This window comes from Canis lupus, chromosome 1 (genome assembly GCF_011100685.1).
Source record: "Canis lupus familiaris isolate Mischka breed German Shepherd chromosome 1, alternate assembly UU_Cfam_GSD_1.0, whole genome shotgun sequence".
In the NCBI taxonomy this organism is placed as follows: Eukaryota; Metazoa; Chordata; class Mammalia; order Carnivora; family Canidae; genus Canis; species Canis lupus.
The window spans coordinates 56,146,056-56,166,660 of NC_049222.1; the positions used below are offsets into that span (position 1 = coordinate 56,146,056).

The 20,605-nt window shown below is 65.0% G+C and overlaps 1 protein-coding gene across 11 annotated transcripts in view; it reads right to left on the reverse strand.

Moving 5' to 3' along the window:
- Window positions 1-472: 472 nt before the first annotated feature.
- FRMD1 (FERM domain containing 1) overlaps window positions 473-20,605 on the reverse strand; it is a 33,364-nt gene continuing 13,231 nt past the window's right edge. For all 11 annotated transcript variants that reach the window (XM_038526579.1, XM_038526583.1, XM_038526580.1 and 8 more), the window contains 13 exons: window positions 16,907-17,028; window positions 16,616-16,751; window positions 12,617-12,707; window positions 9,464-9,543; window positions 9,113-9,189; window positions 8,003-8,189; window positions 7,711-7,866; window positions 7,102-7,167; window positions 6,576-6,644; window positions 5,782-5,956; window positions 4,877-5,209; window positions 3,666-3,745; window positions 473-2,599 (listed from right to left, as the gene is read on the reverse strand). In XM_038526579.1, coding sequence (XP_038382507.1) covers window positions 2,474-2,599; window positions 3,666-3,745; window positions 4,877-5,209; window positions 5,782-5,956; window positions 6,576-6,644; window positions 7,102-7,167; window positions 7,711-7,866; window positions 8,003-8,189; window positions 9,113-9,189; window positions 9,464-9,543; window positions 12,617-12,707; window positions 16,616-16,684 — 1,509 coding nt within the window. In that variant the 5' untranslated portion in view covers window positions 16,685-16,751; window positions 16,907-17,028 and the 3' untranslated portion in view covers window positions 473-2,473. The remainder of the gene's footprint in view (window positions 2,600-3,665; window positions 3,746-4,876; window positions 5,210-5,781; window positions 5,957-6,575; window positions 6,645-7,101; window positions 7,168-7,710; window positions 7,867-8,002; window positions 8,190-9,112; window positions 9,190-9,463; window positions 9,544-12,616; window positions 12,708-16,615; window positions 16,752-16,906; window positions 17,029-20,605) is intronic.

A 20,605-nucleotide genomic window follows, 5' to 3' on the forward strand; every position in this document is an offset into this window, starting at 1 on the left:
TGCTCGGGGGCCCCTCCCTCAGCTACTTGCTCTTGGGGCCACCAGGCTGGGTGACCTCCGGGGCCTGGGGCCTGGGTGCTTCCTACACAGGGGCCAGACGGGCAGCCCGGGAGGCCGCCCGCCACCCCAGCCCCTGGCAGGCACCCCACTCTGCTGGCACCTGCCCAGGGTGGACACTTGACGCGTGTCTGGTGAGGGGGACTAGGTGACCACAGCGACCCCTGGCAACCCCCTGGCCCATCCCCATTCAGGCTGCAGATGAAGGAGGCCAGAGCAGCCTTGCTTCTCGCCGAGGCACAAATTTGGTAACTCTGAGCGCCCCGGGGCAGGAGAGGTCCCCGTGGTCCCTGTCCGGGGAGTGCTCGGACACAGCGCATGTTCACCGGAGCAGCCCCCGGCGGCGGCGAATGTTCCCAGCTTGGTCCTCTACCAGTGTGACGTGGCCGCCCCAGTGCAGGCCGGTGCACTTGCGTGTGAAGGCGTGGGTTCAGTCCTTTATTACACGTGCCTGCTGTGCACACACACAAGATCACCTTTCACAGAAAGGATCAAAAGCCCAGCGTGGGGGGCATCAACCTCACCGTGCAAGTGTGCACGCACCCACCCGCCCAGCCATGTGCATGCACGTGCGCTCACACATGGGCTCCAGCTCCACCCTCCGTCTGAGCTCCCATGCCGCTGCGGCCGCCCCAGCACGAGCACCAGAGACGGGGAGGCGTCACGGGCGCAGGGCTGTGTGGCAGTGGGCTCACCATCGCCCGCTGAGCGCTCGGGGCCTCCAGACAGGCAGGGGCCGGTCCCTCCAGGTCAAGGGGACAGCAGGTGTGCGGGTGCGGATCTTGGGTGGGGGCAGCCCAGAGGGGCCCCAGGTCAAACGAGCTGACCCGCACCCTGAGCCCCACTAGGAGCCTCTGGCTCGGGGCTTGTTATTAACCGTCTCGCATCCCTGCTCTCAGGGCTTCCGGAAGGGTTGCAGGGCCCACCTGGGGCCAGGAGGCAGGTAAGACAGGCCCTGCTTTTCCTCCCGGGGCGGGGTGTGCAGTCCCTCCACAGGTGGAGGCCACCTGCAAGCGGGGCTCAGCCTCAGGGAAGCCAGCCTGCCTTTGAAAGGAAGGCACAACTATGCAAATCCTCCCAGCGTGGGGTGGCTGTCACCGTGCCTCGTGCCTCCCACCCACGTGGGCCAACCCATGCTGGGGCTGCGGCTGCGGCCCTGCACCTGCCGTCCCGTGCTGCTTGCTCACGGGCTCTCGATGCACCCACGGCACAGAGAAGGTCAGCTGTCCCTCAAAAGCACACTTTCCCAGGAATCGCTGCCGCAGGAGCTGTGAACATGCCAGCGTCATGGCGAAGCTGGGAACACTCTCCCAACCCCAGCCCTGGAGCGTGGGTCGGGTGCAGAGGGTGGCGGGGGGCTGGTCCCCGCTCCGCCCCATCTCACCTGCAGTCTCGGACCCCTAGAGGGTGCCCAGCACTGTCCCAGGGCAGGAGCCCTGGCCGCCCCTGTGGGCAGATCACCGCTGCCGTGTGACCTGTGATGGGAGAGGACCAGGACACGGGGCTCTGTCTTGGGGCCGAGGGAGGAGGATTCAGAATCGAGATGATGGCTTTGCTGGTTGACCAGCTGCCTGTCTGGTTTTGTGAGCTCCGCAGGGACCAGGTGTCCAGGTGACCCTGCAGCTTCGGGCATGGTGCCTCCCGGGATGTCCGTGTCATGTGGGTGGTGGACAGGGGTCATCCACCAGCCAGGCCTGGGGTGGCAGCCGGGACCACACCTCACAGAGGGATTGCAAACACTGGGCTAGCGGAGGCCTGTGGCCAGTGCAATGACAGGTGACTGTGGCCTTGGGTCAAAGACTCCCACAGGGCTGTGCGCGTGGTCTGGCCTCCATCAGGGGTCAGTGCAGAGGGAACCTGCGGGGTCTCGCCACCGTGTGGGCACAGCTACCACATCCTCCTTCCCAGAATAGATGGGGAAGGGCTACCCGAGGGGCCAGCCCCCACTCGCCTGGAGACCGCATGGTCGGACCCTGACTTCTGCCTCTTGGTCACACAGATGGATGGAGCTTGGACCCATCATGGCTGGCACGAGAGTGGAACCCTCCAGGTCCCCTCCAGGCCTGACGTCAGGGCCTGCTCCACACCACTGACAGGTGATCATACAGGAGGGGGGGCAGGGGGCGAGGGGAGGGCCTCAGTCAACCAGGGCGTGGCCGGAGCCTCCAGCGCAGGAGGGGGTGAGGGCCAGAGACTGTCCTGAGGTGGGAGGAGGTGTGGGCCAAGCCCACTGTGCAGATGCAGCTGTGCTGTGTAGACAGAGCCCCACGTGGACAGGACTTGCCACATGGACGAGCCATGTGTGTAGACGGAGCCCCGATTGGACAAGCCGTGCCTCGTGGATGCAGCTGTGCCACGTGGACAAACTGTGCAGCGTGGGTGAGCCCCAAGGGCGCAGAGCCCCATCTCTAGGCGTCTACACCACAAACTCCTCCAGGAGCTGGTCTTCCCTGCACAGCACCAGGTAGAGGCTGTTGGTGGACCTGCAGGTTCCCGGCGGTGCGCGGTCCAGGCTGTGGTGGGGTGGCTCTGCCTCTGGCATCTGTAGGGGGACAGTGCGAGTGCGTTCTGCTTCCCGCCCTGCCTCCTCATCTTTGGCCACGGCTCCAAGTCTGTCCTCCCTGCACCCACACCCCCTCTGTCCCCGCCCCCAGATCCCTCACTGCGCCTTGCTGGGCCCACTGTCTGCACAGCCAGCCTTCTCCTGTCCCGAGTGCCCGCCACGGGTGCAAGCTCTGTGGGCAGGAGAGGGGCACGGGCCAGGATGGCTCAGGCAGGGAGCGGCTCCTTCTGCACTGGCTCCTCCCTCTCCTCCCCGTCCTGGGTCCCCCCGGGGCCCCTACACAGAGCCCACCCCTGTCAGACTTGGTTACTATTTGAATGATTTTAGGGGTAAGACCTGGAAGCATCCTCGAAGTCAAGGAGAGCCTCCTGCCTCTATCTCCTGTGTGCGGAAGCCTGTCCATTGCCCGGGCTCCGAGGCGGCCGCCTGGGGCGGGGGGTCCTGTCCAGGTGGGGGTCCAGCTCGCACCCACCACACCAAACTACTGCAGCCACTTCGCACCCCACAGGGCGAGCTCACCACTGCAGAGGGGCTGAGCGCACTGGTGATGCAGGCTGTCTCATCGCCCTTTGGGGGGCATGTCCTATCCACTGTCTCTGCCCAAGGACCCCCAGCTGCACAGGGCGCCAACCCTGCCCAGGGCACCGGCTTCTCTCTCTATCCCTGGGAAGTCACATCACAGCCTTATGTTCTGTCTGTCCAGGGCACCACCCCCAGGTCTGCTCCAAGCAAGGTGAGGAACCCTCAGCCCAAACCATTGGGGTCGGTCTCTCCTCTGCCCCAGGGGGGCCTGGAGCAGCCCCTGGAGTGCTCACTACCCGGGGTGGGGGGGTGGACTCTGCCACCCACTGAGCACTCAACCAGGAAGGTGGAGACCCCAGGGGGCCAGCCCCTGCCTGCCTTGTTCCCCGGAAGCTCCCCCACGGCCTGACTACAGGTCCAGGGGTCTCCACCCGGGGACCTCCGGTGGGCCTGGACGGGCCAGGAGAGCAGGTGCCGGAGCCGGCCTCGGGCTGCCTGGCCTGGGGCTGCCACAGTAACATACCTGGTACAGGGCCTCCGCACACCTGCCCCTCATCCTGATCAGTGGGACCTGCACGACTGCCGAGGGCTCCGGGCCAGAGGCTGTGAGACAGGAGGAGGCGTGAGCAGAGCCGGGATGAGCCCCCGCTGCCCAGCTTCTCCCCTGGGGACCCTCACTCTGACTTGGGACTGGGCCTCCATGCACCCCCCCCTCCAGGGCCCTTGACCTGCAGCGTGGTGGTGGGAAGGTCGGCGGCGGTCACACCCTGGTCACCCGTGCTCCTCACTGACGTGTCTGAGCCTCCTTGAGCATGCGGGCCACGCTCTGGACCACCTGGCTCCTCCTCGCCCACCGAAGCCCCAGCCCCAGCACAGGACGCCCGCCCTCGGGGCCCCCATGGGACTAGCCCTGCAGGCTCCCTCTGCCGTAAGCCTTGCAAGGGTCCGGGCCCTCCCCACCCCCATCCCGTGGGCTGGCACCGCCCCATCCTTCCTCACTGGCACCAGGCTGCTTTGGTTGACCAAACGCTCTGATGTCCAGTCACAGCGCGCTCTTACTGGGCAAGCTCCGTATCATTATTATCGTTCACGTTGGATTGCAGACCACGAGCTTGGACAGAAACATAGACGGAAGCCACGTGGTCCTTTACCACCTGCCCCTGGCTGGCCCTGGTGTCCTGAGGTGACCCTGGGTGACCCTGGGTAGCCCTGGGTGGCCCTAGTGGCTGGGACCTGCAGCTGGTCCCCACGAATGCCCCTCGCAGCCGAGGGAACAGCAGAGCCAGTGGGACCTTCCTGAGGTGCCGGGGAAGGCGCTCCAGGGCCCCACAGGCCCAGACCGCCGCAGAAACACCCCTGAGGGCTGAGCTGAATGGACACTGGGTCCTACAACTCCTGGGGGCCTCTCATCTTGTGATTTCACTGATCCGTGTGGCTGCAGGAAAATCTGGGTGACATTCCCTGATGGCCAGATGATGAACGAGGGGCCCCGAGGAGCCTCTTGTGCCCAGCTGCAGAGCAGGCTGCAGGACCCCCATCACGCTGCACCCCACGGAGGGCCCTGCCGTCCCGTCTGACCCCTGACCCCAAGGCCCGCCTCATGGGGGTGGAGGGTGAAGGAGTCGCAGGGAAATCCCGGTCACGCGCACCGCAGCCTCTCTCGGGACGGTTTGTACTCATTGCCCTGGTGCCCACAGCAGTGGCCCTGCCAGGGGCCGGCTGGGGCACACTCACCGTCTCCCCGGGCCCGGCCGTCCCCCTCCGGCCGGCCTCTGCTGCCAGCCTCTGAGCCGTGGCCGCTCCGGATGGAGCTGGAGCCGCAGGGTGGCATCTCCACGTGGAGGGCCTCAGCACCCGGGGGCTCGTCCACCGCCATCTCCCCGGCCTCTCTGACGCCTGACGTGTGGGAGCTGCTGCAGCTGTCAGCTGACCCAAGGGAGAGGCGGCGGGGGACGTGCTGGCTGCTGCCCCCGCTGCCCAGGGAGCCCCTGCCGCCCGGGTCCGGATCCAGGTCCAGGTCCAGGTCCAGCGTGTCGCGGATGTAGGACTCGCGATAGTGCTCCTTCTCTGTGCGGGGACAGGACCGACACCCCAACAGTAGGTATAAGCGCCTTCCCGGAGCCGCAGGCTGCCAACAGTGGCCGCCCACCGTCAGCTGGTGCTGAGGCCCAGGAGGCACAACATGAGGGGTTTGTGGCCCTGGGTACCCCCGTCACAGCCCAGGCTGCCCAGGTGGCATCTGTCACCCTCAGCCAGTAAGCTCCAGATAGGAGCCCCTTGTGATAGTTTCCCAAGGGCTCTCGCGTGGCTCTCAGCTCGAGGGACCCCGAAGCCGTGCCTGCACGCGAGCAGCATGGTCACACTGAGGCACGCCGCTGCCCACACAGCCACGGACCCAGGAACCACCCAGCCCCTTGAGAACTCTGACCCAGAATCCAATAGGTCTCTAGGCCGCATCTTTAGAACTGCGCCCCGGGAGGAGTGGAGCCGCCTCATCCCCCTGGGAGGGGGACACAGGAGCCAAGGGGCCACGCCCCACAATGGGACCAGCGGAGGTGCCACCAGCCGCCGTGCCCTGTGTCCGGCGCAGGCGAACCCCGGTGCCCGGAGAGTCGGGAGCGCGGGTGGACGGTGCGCACCTTCGGCCTCCTCCCGCTGCCGTAGCCTCTGCAGCGCGGGCCGCAGGCTGAGGTGCAGCTGGTGGCTGGCGCTGAGCAGCTGCAGCAGGTGGCGCGAGCGCCAGGCGCAGCCCGTGTAGTACACCAGCTTCCGCGCTGACGGCAGCCCGTCCAGCCGCATCTCGAACTTCTTCCCCTGGACAGAGGAGACCAGATGTAACTGCAGGGAAACCACGTGACAACAGGACAGAAGTGTCTGAAGCAGCGGCCCCGACCCCTAACTAGGAAGCCAGCCGGTGCGCAGGCGGGCGGTCAGGGGCACGAGTCTAAGGTGGACACCGCCCTCAGCCTTGGCCAACCCGGGGGCTGACCACATTGCAGGACGCGGCGCCAGGTTTCGCTTCGCCGTCCGGAGCAAGGGTCCAGGGCCAGCGTCTGCCCGGGGCCTCACTGTCCTTGCGCTCAGCCCGAGTGCCAGGCCCAGCCGGGGAGGCCTCGTGAGGCCAGGACACACAGCGGGGGCACGTGGAGGCTGTCACCCCAGAGGTGCGTTTCTATGGCCGACTCCTCACTTCCCTTTGTGGTCTCCACGAGGGAGCCGGAAGGTCGCCGGGGATCAGAAGGCGAAGGCCGGGGCGGCGGCCACGAAGCACTTCCCAAGGGCAGGGCCACTATGCCCTGCAGCGAAGAGCCAGGCCCTGGACGCCCCAGGTGCGGGGGCTCGGGCTGGGCCCCACAGAGGATGAGGGCTCAGGGGATGGCCTGAAGTCCAAGGGTGGGCTGGGCCCTCCCACCTCAACTCTGTCAGCTCGTACCAGAAATGCCACCTTCCCAATGTGGGACCAGGGGAAGTCATAGAGCAGCTCCGGGGCACGGTTCACCTCCTGCAAAGGAGAGAGAGCCGCTCAGGAGGGTCCACCGGAGGGAGCACCAAGTCAGCCCTCCAAGAGGAGGGGAGGGGTGGGGAGGTGGAAGGAGGTGGGGGAGGGGGAGGTGCACGGAAGGAGAGAGAGGAAGAAGAGGGGAGAGAGGTGGAGGGGCAGGGAGGAAGGAAGGAGAGGGGAAGGGGAGGAGGAAGGAGGTGGAAGGGGGAAGAGAGGAGAAAGGAGGGAGAGGAGAGGGGAGGAGGGAGGGACAGGGGGAGGGGAGGAGGAGGGAGGAGGTGAGAGAGGAGGAAGAGGGGAAGGAGGTGGAAGGGGGAGGAAGGGAGAGAGGAGGTGAGAGAGGGACAGGGGAGGTGGAGGAGGGAGAGGGGAAGGGGAGAGAGAGAAGAAGGGGAGGAGGAGGGGCAGGGAGGAGGGGCAGGGGGGAGGAAGGACGCTGCAGGGACTCTTCCGGTACCTGGTAGACTTGCATTCCCTTGAGGGTCAGTCCCAGGATGATGGTAGGTCTGTCCTCCTTCTTGTCCTGGAGGACACGACCCTCAGAGAGGCCCAGAGCCCTGTGCCGGGCGGTGGGTGGGTCCCGCCAGGGACAGCAGGGCCCTTTCCCTGTGAGGCCAGAGGCCTGGTCCCACCTCCCTGCCTCCTTCACCTGCTCTAACTTCTGCGTCCCTGGTAGCTGAGCTCCTGGAGCCCCACTCACGGGCCCTCCGCCCAGCTTCCCCCAGACCGTGCTGCCCGCAGACCGCGGCAGGAAAATGCCAGAATCGGTCCCATTCCACAGACGGTCCCCCTCGCTAGGGCTCCAGGTGGGGCAGCTCCCACCATAGGAGGCCGGTGGGGTTGGGGCACAGGCCAGCTGTGGGGACGCCGTCCACCCTGTCCCAGGGTCAGGGCCCGGTCCCGGGCTGGCTGTGGGGACACTCTCCACCCAGTCCCGGGGTCAGGGCCTGGGCCCAGGCCAGTGGTAGCAACACGTCCTGGCTGCCCCGTGGGCTCAGCTCATCTGGGCCCCTTGGGCAGAGCAGATGTGGGGCGGCCTGAAGTCCCGGGTCCCGCAGGGCCTGACCTTGTACAGCCTGAAGAAGTGGACGGGGACGTCCTCGAGCCGGCAGGCCTCTCTGATGAAGCACAGCACAGCCTCCTTGGGGTTCAGGCCCCGCTGCTCGCGATGCATGGCCGGCGCGTGCCTGAGGATGTAGGCGCGGCCCCTCTTGGCGATGATCTGGGGAAGGGCCGCAGGCCTGTTGGTCCCTGCCTGCTCTCTTGTCCCCCGCCTGCCCCTCTGGCCTCCAGGGACTCCGCCCCAGGGCCTGGGCCGAGAAGGTTCTCCACCGCTGCTGAGTAGCAGGTGACCTTACCCACGGCGGAAAGTAGGCCTGGGGCTCGAAGTACCTCCCCACGTGGACCGGCTCCCGGTGGTTGCCCAGGTCGGCCTGCAGCCCGTAGGCGGCCAGCAGGAAGTAGGCCTCCTCACGGTGGGCGCACTGGGACCTCAGCACCCGCTCCTTCAGGTGGCAGTAGTACAGGTGCCTGGCCGTCCGGTCGCTGGAAGGCAGCAGGTGGTGCCGGTGGGAGGCGGCTCCTGCCCCGCCACAGCCTGGGGCCCACCTGCTGCCCCCGCGCCCCAGCCCTCAGAGCTTCTCCGAGTCCCAGGGGTTCCCGTCCCTGTCACACCACAGGCCACTTTCCAGCATGGCACAGATGGCCTTGGCCAGTGACCTCTGCAGCCGAGAAGCCAGGGAGCCTCAGTGCTCAGAGTGGAAGTGCTGAGATCAGGCTCATTCCCTGGTCAGGTCACGCCCCGGGCCGCGTGCAGTGCTCCAGAGAGGAGCTCATGCACCGCTAGCTGGGATCCCTATGGGATCCACTGGACCGGGCCCACCCAGCCTACACGGATTTCCTTCTGCTAATTTCCCAACATGACAGGCAAGAGAGCAGGCTCAGATCTTCTAACACTAGTAACGTGATTGGTGTCACACTTCTCTCCGCCACCCTCCACCTTCCAGTTCTCCCATCTACACTTCTCCAGAACCTTCCAAATGACCACCCACCCCCACTCTCCAGAACCTTCCACACAACCACACGTGCCCACTCCTTCCTCCCCAGCCATCTGTCACTGGCCCCCCGGCAGGAGCTCAGGGCATCCTGGGGGCCGGGCTCCGCTCACCTGGTCCAGCGGCTCAGGTCCCCATGTGGTACTCGGGGCGACCCCTCAAGGAAGCAGCCCCACAAGGCAGGAGGCCCCAGGGGTGCCCGCCCGGCACCCTTGCCCCCAGGCCGAGAGCGGCGCCCCCCGCGGGACAGGCCAGTCCTTCCGGGTGACAGGCACAGATCCCCCTGAGAGAAGCCGAGTGGGAGGGCGACGCGTTCCCAGGGCGCGTTGCTGAGCAGAGCCCGCCCTGCCCACGACCCGGTATCCAGGAAGGTCGCCTCCATCCCCTGAACGTCCTCGGACGGCGGCGACTTACCTTATGACCCTTCCGTTGTCCACGTAGTACCGCACTCTGAGGAAGGTGACAAAGGGCGCGCGGGGCCGCCCTCCGGCCTGGGGGGGTAAGCACAGCCGGAGGGCAGTGGCCACCCGGGCAGGCCCCGGCTCGGTGCCACTGGGTCCCCCACATCGGCTCCGGCGGTGACAGCCGGGGCACTTCCAGGACTCTCGTGACGTCGTCTTCCTTCCCAGAAGGGGACATCCCAGCCCATTGTCCACACACTCGGGAGCACCCCTCCCTGCTGCCGACTCCGCGGGCTGTGGCTGTGCCCCCCAGGGACCACTCTGGGGACACAGCAGACGCACGCCGCCCGCGGGTCTGACTTACCTCGTGCGCATCCCGCTTCCAGTCCTTGGAGAAGTACTTGCTGAGTTTCTGCTCCAAATCCATGAACATGTACTCGTCGTCTAAGGGAAGCAGGGCCTCGTCAGCGCCTCTGCACCCCAGGTACCGCGGGGGTCACAGGGTCACATCGCCCACAGCTCGGGGGAGCGGGCCACCACGCATGCCAGGTCAGGAGGTGGCCGCTCCACCAGGCGGCGCTCCAGGGGACGGGCAGAGCCACCCACGCCAGTGCCTGCTGCACGCTCGGCCTCAGGCAAGTGGGGTGCAGCCTCCAGCCCCCGATGGGTCCTTCACGGCCAGACCCACCTGCGGGCAGGGTGGCCACTCACCGCCTGGGGTCCACAGCGCCTGTTTCGGCCTCTGTCTCTGTCTCTCTGTCTCTCTGTCTCTCTGTCTCTGTCCCAGCCCCTGGGCTGCATGCAGAGGTCTCCTGCCTTGGTGTTGGCTCTAGACCTCAGTCTCCAACATGTGCACCCCTCACAACCGTGGGGTCACCAGAGCATGACCTTCCATGAGCCTCCCACCTGAAAGGTGCAGGTCCCCAAAGGAAGGGCTCCATCCCATGACCAGGAGGGTGCACAGTGGTTCAGGGCCCCGCGGCCAGCGGCTCAGCCAGAGGGACAGGCCGCGTTGGACGTGCACTGGGTGCTCGTGGCGGGTGGAGCAGCTCTGCACCATCTCCCCTTGCAGAGAAGGAGGCCGGGCAGGCAGTGACCCCAAATTCCTTCCTGAAACCTGCCCACCCGCTTCTCAGCGTGGCCATCTCAGATGTCCCGACTCAGAAGAGGTGAGTGACCAGGAAGGGCCGCTTGGCAGGAGCAGCAGACGCTCGTCTGGGAAGCCCCGCTGAGTAAATGCACCTCCTCCAGGAAGACCACCCCCAGCCCCCTCGGCCCCCAGCCCCTGCCGGCCCCCTCCACCCTGGACTGATCCTGGGGGCCCCCACTCCCGCCTGGGACCCCGCAGCCTGGCTGGTCAGTCTGTATGCCCAGAGGAGGGTACAACTTCCGTGGGTGCACGCACACACACATGCACATGCATGCACACACACGCACACACGTGCACACACACGGAGGTCACAGCTGAGAGCTGATGTGGTCCCTGCTTGGGTTCCAACTCCCCAGCATCATTATTCAGGTATTTGGGTCCAAAGCCACCAGCCTGAACACCAGCAACGCTGAGCCATAGGCCCTGCTCCACAAGCTACTGGGGGCTCCCAGGGCCTCCACTGTGACAGGGGTTCACCTCCACCTGCTGAGGGCATGATCCCTCCTTGTGAGGACCCCAGCCCAGAGGTGGTCCCCGTCCCACTTACAGGCAGGACCCTCCACCAACATTAACTGCCCCCCGCTGCTGTTCCATCACGTCTTCATGAGGCCTCTTGGCCGCAGGGACCCTCAAGGGTCCATCTGCTTGTCCAGCACATGCAGGGGGGACTCTTGGGGCTGCCTTAGGCCATCGAGTCCAGGGCAAACGGGACACTCTGGTGCTCCCCACAACCAGGGCAGGAAACCGGGAGCACACAGAAAGTGGGCAGAGCAGAAACCAGCCCCTCCGTCCTGAGACGACTGCTTCCAAGCCTGGCTCACGTCCTTCTGGCACTGACTCAACCCACCCCGTGGGGTTTCCAACGTGCCCCTAAACACTCTCCTGATCCTTTTCTCTTAAAGCTCCTCTAAACCCTCAAATGCCAGAGGGGGCCAAGAGCAGAGGGAACACGCCCCCCTCTACTTCCCTGCAGACAACCGACTGTCCTCTCGGTTCCTGAGGCCACAGAGGGGTAACCACAGAAGCCAAGGTCAGAGACCAGCTCCCTGGCGCGGACACCGCCATCCTGGAGCACACCTTGTGGCAATTTTTTTTTAAAGATTTTATTTATTCAAGAGAGACACATACGGAGAGAGAGAGAGAGAGAGAGTGAGAGAGAGGCAGAGACACAGGAAGAGGGAGAAGCAGGCTCCATGCAGGGAGCCTGATGTGGGACTCGATTCCGGGTCTCCAGGATCGCACCCTGGGCCGCAAGGCAGGTGCTAAACCGCTGAGCCACCCGGGCTGCCCCCTCGCAGCGATTTAAAGGCAGGAAGCCTGGCAGCCTTGGCTCCTCTGGGGGATACTTGGAAGGAAACGCATCTGCAGCTTCCTGCCCTGCACTGGTCTCTGGGTGACACCTGAGTCCAGAACATTCCCTGCACATCCATCCACATGAGGCCCATACCCAGAGCCCCAGCGGGGCCGTGATGGGTCAGGTGGTGGCAGCCTGTCCTCTCAACTCCTGGCCAGGCAGGTGGATGGTGGGCCTGGAGGCTACACAGGACCAGAGACGTCAGGGGCGGCAAAGTCCCCTAGAGGGACATGGGCTCTAGGCGGTACAGCTCAGGGAGGGGAGAGCACCACTGCCCCCCGCCCCCCACTGCTTCCCTCCCCAGATCAGTCCCCCAGGCTCCACCGGCCCCGGGCTTCAGGAATTCATTGCACATCCCTGAGCCCCTCTCTGCAAAGCGAGCTCCAGCCCTGGGCCCTGGGGGTCCTGGAAGATGAGGCTTACATCAGGGGCCAGGGGCTCCCAGCAGTCCCCCAGCAGGATCCTCACTGCTTGGCCTTCCCTGGGGCCCCCTAGGAAGTCAGGGGGCCTCCTGCCGCTGATGAGCCCTGTCCCAGGAACCAGGAGTAATTCCACTTACGGAGCGTAAAAACCTAACCCCTGGCACACACACCCCCAAAGAAAGTGGGGTTTTATGTACGTGTTTATTTCCTTGGCTGTGTCACCTCTGTGGACCCAGACACAGAGCAGCAAATGGTTAAAGTGGGGGTTGTAGACGTCAACCTCCAACTGGGGGTAAAACTACCCATTAACTCAGCTTTCTGTGCAAATTGGGGAAAGTCCACCAGTATTAAAATTTAACAGCAAAGCCAGAAGCTGCTGCTGCAAACCCAGCCCCGGTCGCGCTGCCTGCCTGTGGTCCCATCTTTCTGTCTGAGCCCCGGAACTGGAAGGTGCTGCCCACAAACAGCAGAGCAGGGGACCGTCCAGGGGCCTGACAGCCTGGACCGCCAACACAGGATGCCCTAAGGCTGCACCTCATGGAGGGGGCAGCGGGGCCCATGGGCGGGTCATCCGGGGCAATGCGGACTTACTTCTGACCACGCTGAGGCCAAAGAAGTGGGCTTCCTTGATGCTGGTCACGTCACACACCTGCTGGAAGAGCTCACGGCCGGTTGCCTGCACCTGCAAGGTGTGGGTGGAGGCTGAGGGCCCCTAAAAGGGGTGGACAGTCCAGCAGGAGCAGGAGGGCCACCGCTGCTTCCACCCAGGCCCCTGGGTTCCTGCCCGCGCTGGACCCTGGTGCCCACCAACCCAGCAGGGCCACGAGGGAGCCAGGGCGGGGGAGGCTGAGCGTGCCCTGACCTCGGGACAGAAGCCCACTGTCTCATCCTGGCCTGTGCAGGGGCCGCCCAAGGACGGGGAGGGGGGATTCTCGTGCCCCCAGGGCATCGTCCGGCCTTTGTCCTCATGTACACCCCCCTCACCTGGGTCACTCCTGAAAGCAGGCCTGGGGTGTGGGCACTCAGAAGTGGGCCTGGTTGCTTGGAAGTCAGAAGGGGCTGAGGGTGCTCTCAGGTCACTGGGCCCGCCCAGCGATCCCCGCAGTCTGAGCAGGTCGGCTGTGGGATCTGAGCCTTGGGCCTTCGAAGAGGGGGGACCTTCCTGCCTCAGCCTACCCGCAGGTGCCTCTTGCCGGGCGTCAGGCCCAGGCGGACCCCCCAAGCCTCCGGGAACGCCGGCCCTCCCCCATCACCTGCGAGGCCCCCTGGCTCCCACCCACGGGGCGGGAGCTGCCGCTATTCCTGAGCACGTATCGCTCCTCAGCTGGGTTTCGCCTGCGCAGCGGGGAAGGGCGCGCTCGCCCATCGCATCGATTGTCCCGTCTACTTCACGTTACCCCAACAGCGCTTCGTTACACCTCAAAACTGAACCATCTCCTAATATCGAATATCCAGCCAGTGTTCGTATTTCCAGCTGTCTCATGAATTCAACTTTTTCACACTTTGTGGACTTGAATCAGGGCTCAAGAAAGGGCCGGCGCTGGGGCCCGCTGCCAGGCTGCCCTCCCTCTGGCCGCTGCTCCGTCCGGGCCCCCATGGTGCTGCCCGTGTCTGCACCCACTGGCGCCTTTCCTCCGGGCGCCTGGCACGCTCCTCTGTCCTTGGCATTTCCTGGGGCTGGTGGGCAGTCCCGGCTCACGGTCCAGGCCGCGTCTCCGGTGTGCACCGGATGCCCTACCTGTGTCCTCTGAGAGCAAATGCCTCGCCTGCCGCGGGCCACCCAGGCTCTGGGCCCTGCAGCGAGAGGGGTGCCCTCGCACAAACCCACGGGCGGGAGCAGGACAGACCCGAGTGCTGAGCTCGAATCCATGGGCTCTCGCCCAGCACTCTGCTCAGAAGGGGTGTACTGGGCACGGCACAGCCCCAGGGGTTCCAGGACCTGTCTCCCCACAGGCTCAAGTCAAATGATGCACCTCGACTTTGCAGCCGTGAATCGCTGTAACACCGGCTCCAGTGTCCTCCATCTACTAATTTGGCAGCAGATGTGGAGCCAAGCTTGCCACAGGGGTGACGCGTACCTCCGGCTCGCCGAGGACACAGGTGAAGGCCACTGTCCCACCCCACCATCGCTCCTAGGTCAGAGGCACCTCAAAGGACCCCCGGGATACCCTCCCAGCAGCTCCAGCCTCTCATCACCAGACGGGTAAACTGAGGCTTGGAGAGATTCTGTTGCTGATGTCAACGTTGGCGTTGACCCAAATCCAGAAGTCCAGAGGGACTCCAAGTGCGTCATCACCAGCAGGCCAAGCGCTTCCCACCCGCCCGGAGGGGGGACCCGTGAGTGGGCAGCGGGACGCGGGATGTGGGACAAAGGACGAGGGCGGCTCTCGCTCTCTGCCAAGCCTCGCCCACGTTCGCGCTGCATTATCATGAACCCCACTTTCCCTCAAAATGAAAACACCATCTCCTGGGTCAGCTAATCTTCTAGGGTTTTCTTGTCCCTCTCAACTCAATGGAAACATGGTGAGGGAGAGCGGAGGGGAACAGCGGTTCCTTCTGCCCCGGCCAGGCGGCCCCGACCCTCCGTGTTCCCAGGATGAGGCGCTGGGACTGAACTTGCTCCCCGGCCGGCAGTGTGCACCAGGGACCTTCCGCCCGAGGCCGGTGAGAGGGTGTCCTTCCCGCTGCTCCAGGCAGGGGACCCCGCAGGGCCTGCTCTGGTCCCTGCTGCGAAGGCACACACCCATTCAGCGCTCACCCTGCTGGGCCTCAGTGTCCCCTTTGTAAAACACGACTGATGAGACCGAGGAGGAGCGTGCGCAGAGGGTTGAGTGAGCCGGTGTGCATGACCCCCGGGGTGCTCGGCATGGGGGCTTCTGGTACAGGGAGGGGCGTGCGGGATGCTGACGGTGGAGGGGCACGGTCCCCTGCGCACCAGAGACTGCCTGCATTAGGGGGGCTCGACACCCCTCCACTTTTCACTCAAACAATTGATGAGAACTGGAAGGGACCTCCTCTCCCCCCAACCTGGACCTGACCTGTCCTGCTAACCGCCCATGAGGAAGGGCCCAGAGCGCAGCACCCTCAGAGCTCAGACAGAGGCTCCGGCTGGGCGGTGCTTGGAGTTTTCCATCCAGCAGGTCCCCACTGAAGTTTGCTCCACGACCAGTCCTCACGCACCCCAACAGGTGAAGCACAGCAAAGGGGCTCTGTCCCCCGGGCCTGCCACATGCCCCTGGGGACGTCTTTGTCTACCAGCCCCACCCCTGTGGAAAGCTGGACCCTAATCTCCCAATTCTCCTACTTAGGGATGCAGCTTCGCCTGGGGTGGGGGGGAGGGAGGACAGAGCGGGACCCAGTCTCCAGGGGGACCAGGTGCAGGCTGACACTCCCTGTGACCGCGGGCCACCCTGGAAGTGATGGCCTGGGGACCGTTCTGCCCCTGGAGTGACGGGTCGCATGGGAAAGGGTGGCTCGGGAGGAGGTCGTGGCTGCACACACGATGGCCCCGTGTCCGGGGGGCAGGTCCACCGGAGTGGGCTATGCAGAGGGTGAGCAAGGAAGTTTGTCTGCAATCGGGTACACAAGCCACTTCTCGTTACGCGTCTTGGATTTTCAAGCTACTGCGTCGTCTGACGGAGGTTTGCAGAAGAGCCACACGGCCCTGTGAGCAGAGTTTCAGGCATCAGCCTTCAAAGCTCCAGGGAATCTTGATCCCGTTTGAAACACAGGTTCCACGGTCTGGTGGGTGGCGGGCAGGTGGGTGGCAGCCCCAGGTCAGGGCGCCCCGGCCTCTGCGGCCGCACCTTCCCCAGGGCTGTCAGCCGTGCTCGGGCGCACTCAACGAACTGCGGAACTGACGGGTTACGGGGTCGGCATCTCGCGAGGGGGGGCCTGAGTGCTGGGATAGGTGGAGGCCACGCAGGGCCCGCGGCGGAGCCCGTCACGGGGAACCCACGGCCGCGATCTTTCTGCGGGCACCCCCAGCCCGGGTGCGGGCGCTTGGACGAAGGCAGGCAGCCCTGGGGGCACCACCCTGGCCGGGGGGCGGGGGCTGGGATCCCTGCACCTGCTGCGGGGAGGCGGACGCCTGGGCCAGCGGGGCCCTCATGGGTGGGCGTCCCTGGGGAGGGGGCAGGCGCTGCAGAAGAGCCCAAGAGGGTCACCTCCCTGAGACGCAGGGCAGGCGGGGTGTCAGAGAGCTCCGGGAAAGTGGGGCCTCGCTAGAAGCCAAGTGGGGCCGATGAAGAATAAAAGGGAAGAAGGGCCGAGGGGACTTGTCCAGAACCGAGGCAAGGCCACACCAGCTGCCTGCTGGTTTCCAAGACCACAGAGCTTTGGTGTTTGAGATGAAATGTGCCACAAAATGCCACTTCGTACTTCCTAACATCTTTGTCTTGTTGGAAGAAGGGACCTGTGACACCCCCACTGCCCCCCTACAGTGCCCTCCACGGTCCCCCCAATAGTCACCCACAGTCAACTCCCTGGGTCCACCGACGGTCCCTCCACCATCCCCCCACGGTCACCCCACGGTCATCCCTCACTGTTCCCCCCACAGCCACCACAGCCCTAGCTCTCCGCCACGCTCACCCCCACCACCAGCCGCAGCTGCTCCCGCGTGGGCAGCAGAACCAGGACATCCCTGGCCTCTGCGGTCATCTCGCTGTGTCACGGCGCTCCCGTGGCTGCACGCAGGCTCTCAGGACGGGGCCTCCTCCATGGCCTCCTGCGGGGAAGGACTGGTCAGGGGCATGGCCGGGGAGGGGCCGAGCTGCCAACAGCCTGTGTGCCACCCGGACGCATGGGGCCCCCTGTCACCACCCGGTGGGCGCGGCCCGGCCCCCCAGCCACAGGTGGGGAGCACAGCACCCCCAGACTCACCCCACTGCAGGTTAGCCGGGGGCCGGGCTCCTTGCTGAGCTGGCTGGGAAGGTAGGCGGAAGGCAGCCCGCGGCTGGGCCAGGACAAGGTCCAGGTTTATAAGTAGCTGGGGCACGCGTTGGCTGGAATGCAAATAAACAGTGTCAGGCCGGCCCCGCCCTCCCCTGGCTCCTGTGACCCCAGCTCCCCCAGGACCACCTCGCGGCCCCCCTCCTTCCCGGGGCCCGGGACAGAGGGCCATGCAGAAGCCCATGAGGACACAAAAGCCAGCACCCGGATCATTCCTGAGGTTCCTGGAGAAGGTGGGGGCAGAGGGAGAGCAGAACCCAGAAGGGCACCTGCAGCATCAGGGTGCCTCCCCCGGCCCCAGCACCCCCTCCTGGAGGGGAGAGAATCAGGAGCGTGTAGCAACACTGTTCCCCAAACATGTCCTGTAGGCACAGTCCGACTCCCTTTAGCGCAGGAACTCCGGTCACAGCCTCTGGCTGCGGGTCACCTGCTACCTGCCCCACAGTGAGTAATGCCTGCCACGGGTGAAGGCCGGGTGAGCTGCTGCCCGTGAACCCTGACCCTCTGGGCAGAACGGTGGCTCCAGACCCGGAAGCACAGGGGACGGACAGCAAGCCCCCCCGGAGAGGTCTCTGCTTGGCCGAGCAGGTGCTCCTGTCACCCGGCCACCCAGGGGGTCCCATGAGGGTGGCCCACCCGCCCCTTCCACCCAGACTCGGGCCCCTGAGAGCTGCTGCCCTATCTTTCTCTCCCTGGAGCAGGTGCAAAGCTGTTCATCATTGGACACATGCATCTCCTTTCAAGAGGGCGAAGAGCCCGAGAGAACACAACCGGTATTTCAGGGAGTTCACTGGCTTCTGCGGCCTGTGGCACAGTGACTACCGGTCCCCACGGCTCCCGTCACAGCACAGGACACGTGGCCAGGAGCGTAGGCACGCGGCGAGGACGTGCAGCGGCAGGGCGACTCCACAGAGCACACACATGCCAGACCCGGGGCGGGGAGCGGTGGGCAGGGGCCCCTGGGCCGTGGCAGGAGGGAAGCAGGTGCTGCACCCCCCGGGAAGGGGAGCTGAGAACCAGTGCAGCGGACGCCCAGGGCCATGATGCGTCTGGCCTCGGTTCCTCCGCTGTGCGAGGGGGTGACGGTGCCCCCGCGAGCTTTACAGGACCTGCGGCCAATGAGCTCCGAACACTCCAGTGAGAAACAAGGAAAAGAAGCCCCTGCGCTCCTCCCAAGAGTGCGACCCAGGGATTCTGTAAGGATGGAAAGCCCCCACCCCCACCCCCGCCCACCCGCCTCACAAAGTCCCTGGGGTGGGGGGCAAGTCCCAGGGCACGGGCCTGGCCACGCGGCCTCCAGGTGAGCCCAGCTCCGCGGGCCCCAGGGCCGGCTCCCCGCCCTCCGCACCTGCCCACCCGTCACCGACCACTGTTTTCAGGCTTGTCAGGAGGGTAAAAGCTTTCCTCCCTTGGGAAAACAGAAATGTGGCGAGGCCCCAAAATAAACACCACTTCTCAATGCTTAATTGTCTTCTGGATGAGCTCACGCCATCAAAAGTGGGGAGGAGCCGGGAGAGGCGTGAGGGAAGCAGCGGCCCCCCTGCACCCCGACCATCCTGCGGCCGTGCCAGCCCCTCTCTGGCTGCCCCCCGATACCTGCCCCCTACCTACGCCCCCCGCGCTGCAGACCTGGTCTTCGTCCTCTGCTAAGAATGTTCTGAAAATAAAGCTTCTGACATCTAAGTCCGCAGAGCACAGGCTCACGAGCAGCGCAGAGACACCGTTCAGCAATGCCAAGGCGTGACGGGCCCGCACGCGAACAGACACCCAAACGTCCTGCTGCCCGGGACACGCCAGCCCACAGCACGCATTTTGTGTGAGTCCCTGAAACATCCAGAAAAGGCAGCACCCATAGAGGCAGAAAGGGGGTTTGTGGCCGCCCACGGGCATGGGGTTTTGTTTCAGGGCGATGGGAAGGTTCCATGGTGGTGGTTGCACAACTCACAGATTTACTAAAATGCGTTACGCCGTTCACTGAAGACGAACGTATTTTACGGTGTTTCAGTCAGACCCCATAAAGCTGTTTAAATACATAACATGGTATAAAATCATAGAAAAGCACAGACGTCATTCGGCAGATGGCAGAGCTAGGGCCCTGCTCGGCAGGCGTGCCGTGAGCACACATGCGTGCGTGTATGTGCGTGTAGGCATGTGGGTATGTGCATGCGGGTGTGTGGTGCGCACAGCTTCGGGGACCCAGGGCACCCGGCTGCCAGCCTCTCCTCTGGCCCTTCTCCGCCTGGACGACAACCCATCTTAGGGGGAAGGACTCTGAGCTCAGAGGTCACGAGGCCTCCCCTCGCCTGCGCCCCGGCGCCCGGCGCGCACACACCGTGCGTCGACTTGTGGCACCTCGCCCTCGGGCCTCGTGGGCCCTCACAGCACCTCACGAACACTCCCTCATCCCCACTGTTCCCAGAACGGAGTGGTGGCTCGGGGCGGCCTGCCTTGCTCATTTTCAAAGTAGGGAAATGGAGGCACAGAAAGTAGAGAGGCCTGTCCAGGGCCCCTGGCTCCGGCGTTTCTAAGGCCCAAGCCTGCTGAGAACCTGCTGGAATCCCACAGAAGGCGCCCACTCCTACTAACAGTTCGGGAATGAGCCGTCAGCATTTCAGGAAGCACGAGACATCTGCAGCGTGCCAGGGCAGGGCAGGTGGGGGCCCCCGGCCCCCGAAGGGTCAGGAGGAGCTTGCCAAGGACAGGACAGGCGGCCGGAGGCTGTGTGCTGACCACGCAGGGCCGTGTTTTGCTTGCTGCCCCGTCAGAATTCTTGACCTCAATTAAAACCCGCAGCCCCACAGCAGGGCGTGTGGGAGGGCTGGTGCGAGCACCCTCGGCTCCGGGCCACGCCAGCTGCCTTTTCTCCTCACTGACCTTTGCTGCGGGCTGCAGGGGACAGCCTGCGACCCTGGACAGATGTGTGTGTGACACCCTGCATGTGATTGCACACACTTCTCGAGGGTCGAACAGCAAGCCACCTCCATCCTGCAGGTGGGCACGGGCCCCTGGGCTCACACCCGTCCAGCCACCAGCCCGGCCCAGCACCCCGCCACGGGGCACCTCTGGGCACGGGGAAGGGACAGACCAGGGGAGCCGGTGGGGCCCAGGTTGCATGGACACGGCGGGACGAGGGCTGTGAATGTCCCAGCCACAGAGCACAAGGCTGTTGGGCCCCTGGGGAGTGACCTCCTGGGCGCACCAGAGACCACCGCCCCCCAGGCCCATGCAGCGTGCCATCATCTCTTTCCGGTGGAGCACAGGTCAGGCCCCCAGCAGTGCTCCCGCCTCCCCTCCTAGACAGGCCCTGCCCAGCCCCGGGCATCAGAGGTGGGGAGGGTACCTCCAGGCCAGGGGCAGGTGGTCACTGTCCTAGGCCAGCTGGGACAGACGTCCTGGCCACCCTTCAAGCAGCCACGGAGTGTTCAGAAACCGTTCAGTACGTTCTCGCTCAATGGTGTGTGCTTTTTGTGTAAATTCTTACGGAAGGCTTCCCCTTCACAGGTGAATCACCGTGAGTCACAGCGAACACGTGTTCCGAAATCAGAAAGGTCAGCCCGCCCAGCTGAGCGAGAGGCTCCGTACGTGAAGTGACCTGAACAGAAGAGCACCTGGGGATGGGAACGGGCAGGG